Genomic DNA, 6902 nt, shown 5'->3' on the forward strand with positions numbered 1-6902 from the left:
CTTTCTTGATTTTGAGATTCCGCATTCGCCTACTTAAGATCGCTGCTATTTTCCCATCTCAGCTTCTCAATCGCATGTTTTTGATACGATGTCACTGCAATCTCTACTCTGAATTCGCAGTCGCACCGAGGAAATTTTGATCGATCACTTGGCAGCCGAAAGGAGATCGAATCTATTTTGCTTTCGTGTTGGGGATTTTGATCCGACCATCCTTCATCAAGCCATGAGTTAGTTGTCGTCTGTCGAGCGGTGATAGTTTCTGCTACTTTTTCCGTGCAATCATATGGATTTTTACTAATTTGCCTTTAAATTGTTTCCTACTGGGATGATCTTGAAGACTTGAACTGCATTATGATTTTCATATGAATAGTCAAGTTTAACAATTAACATTACTGTAGCCAATCGTATGCCCTTTCTCTTGACAACTAATGAGTTTCTTTTGGGTTTTCTTTTGCTTTGTTAGTCTTTGATTGTTTGATTCATTCAAAGAAGTGTGCGAGAATGGGCTATGCATTTTTTCTTCTTGATGAAACATCTAAGAAAATATTGGTTTGCTAACCTTTAGCTTATGACCTGTTTTGATACTCCTTAGAGATTCTTCTCCTATTTTGTTTGTGGCCTTCACTTCTATATGCTACATTTAGTGGCTGGATTTTACTTATTGTTTTAAAATATGTCATGAGACTGCACATGTTTTTATTTTCCTTTTGTTTCTGTTGTATGCTTCTATTATTTGTATTTCTCGGATTGTGTTTGTGTGGTTATGTAGATTCTCATTTGTTTTGGTGCCACATCACAGCGTGTGTTTTTCTATTTTACTTTTTTGCACCAGATCCTCCTATTTTGATTGAAAATCCAAGCATTTAACTGCAGGTACCACCAGTCCTTGCTTTTCAGAAATTCTGCCGTTTATGTTCAAAATGAAAGTGATTTTTATCCTTCTTGTTTCCTTTCCTGGTTGATTTGGTTGGAAATGATCTTTTTTCAGATTGATTGCACAAAGAAAATTTTGGTTGATTTGTTTCTATGTCATTAGAAAGGGCTAGATCATCTCAGCGGCTGTCATACTTTTTCTAGTTTTCTTGTTGGATAATTAAATTCGGATATGGAGAATGAAGCTGAAACTCATAATCAAGAAGGTAATTTTTTTTTCATTTTAACAAACTATTTAACTTTTTTAAATACAAATGTTTTTGTTTATATTGAAAATGTGTTACTTTCATTTGTTGCAAAGAATTGAATTATGTTTCCAAAGCATCATTTTATTTTAGTTTACACAAACATTGCACAAAAAACATTACCTTTTAAATTATATTTTAATGCTATTTTTTTAATTATTTTGTCATTGTAGGTCAAAATTTAAATTCTATTGTCGTTGTTTCTAGCGATGAAAATGAGACAGACATAAATAAAGGTAAGGTTGACATAACTTCTAAAATCTCTTATTATCTCAAATAAAGTCCATTAAGAAAATTTTGGGGCGTTACAACTTACGAAGTGTAATATGTTTATCAAAAAAAATAAAATAGATTTTCATTTTAGTTGTTTCTTGTAATAATATTTGACACTTGTTTGAATTTAATGTAAATGAAGATGTTGATCCGGCAGCTAGTAGTGAACAAAATATGATTCCAGCCAGTGAAGGTAACATTTCTCAAATTAATGAGAAATATTTGGTTTTGGTTAAAACGTATTAGTTTTTATTAATGCTAGATATATGTTTTGAAATTATTACAGATGACAATACATATTCTGTTGATATAACTGGTTCTCTGATTGGTTTGACGAGAAAAACAATTGATGAAATGTATCAATTGTATTCTAACCATGCAAGGGCCATTGGTTTTAGTGTTCGTAAATCAACCACGAGGTACTGTAACAATCAAAAAGTTGTAATAGAGAAATATTTTCTCTGCTCTTGTTCTGGAACGAAGAAAATAGAAGATTCAAATCCAGATAACTTAAGTGGTGGATCAGTCGGAAAGATAGGAAAAAGATCTTGTCTGACACGAACAGGATGTAAAGCTTTATTGAGAGTTAAATTGAATGACGAATGCCTTTATGAAGTTGTGTCCCATGTGATGATACATAATCATGCATTCACTAGGATAGAATGGAGTCATCATCATCGATCAGAAAGGAGAATTTCAAATGTGAAGGGTAAAGCTATTGAAGATATGATATCTTCTGGGATGAGAGCTACTGATTCTTATCGTTATATGGTACATGAAGCTGGTGGAGAGGAAAACGTTGGTCATACTTTGATGGATCACATGAATTTTGTGAACCGTTGGAAAATGAATGCAATAGAAGGAGGGGATGCACAGAAAGTAATTGAAATGTTACAACAAGAAGATGCTAAAGATAATGACTTTTTTTTCAGAGTCAAATTAGATGATGATGGGAGATTGTGTAATGTATTTTGGAGGGACTCAATGATGAAAGAGGATTATGACATATTTGGTGATGTAATGGTTTTTGACACAACTTATCGCACTAATAAGTACAATTTGATTTGTGCTCCTTTCGTGGGTATCAATCATCATTGGAAAAATGTGATGTTTGGTTGTGCATTTTTATCTGACGAGAAGGTCGAATCATTTCAATGGCTCTTTGAAGTTTTTAAAAAATCGATGGGAGGAAAATGTCCTGTCAGTTTGTTCACCGACCAAGATCAAGCAATTTCAAATGCAATAGAAAAGGTCAATAAATTTTGAAATATATTTGTTGAATTTTTATTTTGATGTAGGTTTTTTATGTGAATTACTCATGTGAATATAACAAGTATTTCTTATTTTGATGTAGGTTTTTCCGGAAACAAGACATAGGCTATGTCTTTGGCACCTTCATCAAAATGCTGTAAGTAGGTTTGCAAAGTTGAGAAGTCAAAATTCTTTTAAAGATGCATTTAAGAAATGCTTGTCAGGTTGTGTTGATGAAAATGAATTTGAAAGCTGTTGGAGTTCTATGATTTCAGACTACAAACTAGAGAATCATCCTTGGTTTAATCGTTTGTATGGATTAAAAGAAAAATGGTGCACTGCATTGAGCAAGGATTTATTCTCTGCTGGAATTCTGTCTTCCCAAAGAAGTGAAAGCACTAACCATGCCATTGGATTCAGTGCAAAGAAAAACACAAGCTTGACTGACTTTTTTGGAATTTTCAAGGAAATGTTAAAGAATTGGAGGAACAAAGAACAAAAAGATGAATTCCAATGTTCAAGATCAATACCTGAATCTGCCTTACCATTGACTGGGATGTTGAAGCATGCTTCTGAGGTATACACATTGACACTTTTTAGAGATTTTGAGGCTGAATTTTTAAAATCAATCTCTAGTTCTTCTACTCTTATTCTAGTTGAAGACATAATGATGGTTTATAATGTTTCATCACACGATAATGACGGGCTATCTCATCGTGTCATATTTGATTGTTTGAGTAATCTAATCACGTGCTCTTGCAAGAAATTTGAAGAGTGTGGCTTCTTGTGCTATCATTGCTTAAGGGTCCTTCATATAAATTCGATAGTTTCCATACCAGAGTCTTATATTAAGAAAAGATGGACAAAGTTTGCTAAATCAGAAATTTGGGACAAGTTCAATAGTACAGTTGGGAGGTCAGAGAAGTTTAGGGATTGCATCCCTTGGCGTCATGAAATGGCACGCAAGTATTATAATTTGGTGTTGCAATGTCAAGAAAATAAGGAGGCTCAGATGATTGTTGAAGAAGGATACAACAGAGATTCTGTAGCTATTAATGCTCTGATGAGTTCATTGACTATTACAGAGCAGTCAGATACTTCCATTCATTCAAATTCTTCTCATATTGTTCAAGATCCTACTCATTCTGTTACAAAAGGAAGAAGTCAAAGGATAAAAGGACACTTTCAAAAAAGCAAGAAGAAGAAAATTGATGCATCAAATTCAATTCAAGCAAAGGAATTTGGTTCCAAGACTCCAAATATTCATTTATTATAGTGAGATTTTTTTTGGTCACATACTTTCATAGATACTATTAGTTTACATGAATGAAGTTTACGAAGTTTAATTTTTACTAACATTTTTTTTGTCACATACTTTAGAAAAACAATTGTGTCTAGCTAAAAAGGGTTTTATTTATAAATGTTGATCTAAAAAAAATTATTTATAACTATTTCCTGAACCATATTGATTTATTTTTTGAAAAGTGAATTGTTTTTAGGTAGTGTTTGCAAACCTCTAAAAATTAGTGATTATGAATTTTTTTTAAAAATTATTTATAACTATTTCCTGAACCATATTGATTTATTTTTTGAAAAGTGAATTTTTTTTATTAACAATTTGTCAAAAAAAAGTCCATAATTTTGAATAAAGTCTATACAATAGTGTGTATTGATTTGATCTTAATAAATCATAATTAAGAGCACTTAACAATTTAAGAACCGGGACCAAATTATAATGCAACATATAATATTTAATAAAATCAATACATGAATGTGTAAAATCCCCCTTTGTGGATGGGAAGATGCACCATATAATTTTAAATAAAATCAATACAATAATGTGAAAAATCACCCCTTTGTGGATGGGAAGATGTCACTGCAAAAGCAAGAGACATTGCTGCAAATTAACATAATATATTTAACACCACACCATTTATTATCTAACTAAGCCATGAAAGAAAAACACTTGATGAAACTTTATTTGAATTAAAATAAAAGTAATTGAGTACTAAAATTCTTCAAACCCAAACAACTAAGCTAACTAACTTGCGAATGGATATTAAATTCGACATAAATCTAAACTGCTGCAAATGAAATCTGTTCCACAATGAAGGAGCTTAATCAAAATAGTCATAAAAACAAACTAGTTCATTTCTTTTGTTTCTTTCTCCTCATATTTTCTGCTCCATCTCTCTTCAAATCTGAAACCTTGGCTTGAAGTTCAGGCTTTTTTAGTAGAAATCAAACAACAAATTTCCAAGCCACCATTTTTTGCCGATTCTTTTCTTGTCTTTAACTGAATAAACAACAAGAAGTAACATTAGTTCCTGTCAGCTCACATGCAGTGTATCTGCTATGATTAAAAGCATCATAGCATAGTTTTTAAAATTAAAAACAAAAGGTTTTCCACCATAATCAATATTCACTAAAGCAAGAAATCTACTCATCACACAAAATTATAACTACATCAAACAAATACTTGGTCGTGTCGTGTATCCCAAATCGGTTTCACAACAAAAACTAGAGTGACTAATAAGCTTAAAACACTCTCCCAACTAAAAAGGCAGGATTTTTTGTACTTGAATCAGAAGAGAACACCATCGCTCCACGAGTCATATGTCTCATGTTAACATTACATGCTGAACAGAGTGCATATGCTGAACACTGAGCTGAGTAAAAAACCATCTAGAACGGCTAATGGGCGTGAGGATTCAACCAGAAGTCTACTCTGTGGGTTTAATACAGACTCTAGTCCTTACAGTTCTATTCCACTTCCCTACATATACGGTGGCATAAAAAGATTTCATTAAAACATTACACCGAACAGTTTATCGTCCCCACATACATTCTCCAAGTTCGGCTTCTAAACCATGCAAGAAATTGTAAAAAAAAAAAAAAAAAAACCCATGTCAAATGGGCACGCAGGAGCGAATCCTTGTACATTAATCTACCGACACTTGGCATAACAAGTGCGTATTTTTAAAATAATAACTAATATTTATCACATAAAATCTAATACCTATTACATAAAAACTAATACTTATCACATAAACTCTAATCTTTTTCACATAAAAACACATTCCACAAATAATTTTTTCAAAAAAAGATTTTATTTATTACAAATTAGCAAACAAAGGAACTAATAATTTTAATATAATAACTAATACGTATCACATAAAAACTAATACTTATCATATAAAAACTAATACGGTTAACAGAAAAACCATTCCACAAATAACTTTTTTCAAAAAAATATTTTACTTAACAGAAAGACTTTTTAACAGAAAAAACTAATACTTTTTATCGAAAGAGTAACACTTTTTACAGAAAAAGTAATACAAACACTTTTTAACAGTTTGATCAAATCCAACTGGTATGTCCCGATAGGTGTGATATTCAATCAATTCTAGTCTTTGAACTACACACACATAAGAAATTTGTAGAACCACGAGAGAAGGTTAAAAAAAATATAAAAATTTATAGGGGTTCACAAACTTTTCTCCACAACCCACAAAGTAGTATGCCACCAACATATTTGGGCACTAGCAATAGCAAATTATCTTAATCTTAAACAATAAATTCATGGTGAACAATAGATAGGCAGGAGAAACAAAAATATGACAACAAAGCCATCAGGATTTGCCAATCACTAGAAAAAGTACAGTTGCATCCAAGAAGCACTAAAAATTATGGGGAAAGGAGAAAGAACATAGGGCTTACGATCATGGCCACCGCGAACTAGTTCATTTCTTTTGTTTCTTCATCCTCCTATTTTCTGCTCCATCTCTCTTCAAATCTGAAATCTTGGCTTGTAGTTCAGGCTTTTTTTTGTAGAAATCAAACACTTTGATCAGCACCTCCAGCCTCAAATTATTGACCTTACTAAGCACAATGGTTGCACAGATTTCAGCTCTAATTACTCGTCTTACAACAGCCTAGAGTCAATAAAACAAAAAAAAAATTAATTATAACTCAAGATTTATAAAGAGAAATTTATTTTACAATCTCATTCAAAATTTCATACCTTTGACAAATCTGGAGATGAGTATACTATACCCTCAAAATACTTCATATGATGCATCAAGTACACACCCCCATCAACATCTCTCTTTCTTGTTTGCCAACTTAAAGCAACATTTTCAAACTCATACATCAAAACCTCATCAGCTTTCACATGCTTTTTTTCTTTCAAAAACTTGG

At 32.0% G+C, this 6902-nt stretch overlaps 1 protein-coding gene across 1 annotated transcript; it reads left to right on the forward strand.

Annotated features, from left to right (window-relative positions):
- The first annotated feature begins 955 nt into the window (after positions 1-955).
- Positions 956-3978, forward strand: LOC140879283 (protein FAR1-RELATED SEQUENCE 5-like). The gene is made up of 5 exons (XM_073282960.1): positions 956-1139; positions 1352-1414; positions 1594-1644; positions 1738-2702; positions 2806-3978. Exons 1-5 carry the CDS (start codon positions 1106-1108, stop codon positions 3976-3978), a joined length of 2286 nt encoding a protein of 761 aa, XP_073139061.1. The 5' UTR covers positions 956-1105.
- The last annotated feature ends 2924 nt before the right edge of the window (positions 3979-6902 follow it).

The sequence above is a fragment of the Henckelia pumila genome, chromosome 2, assembly GCF_033568475.1.
Source record: "Henckelia pumila isolate YLH828 chromosome 2, ASM3356847v2, whole genome shotgun sequence".
Classification (NCBI taxonomy): Eukaryota; Viridiplantae; Streptophyta; class Magnoliopsida; order Lamiales; family Gesneriaceae; genus Henckelia; species Henckelia pumila.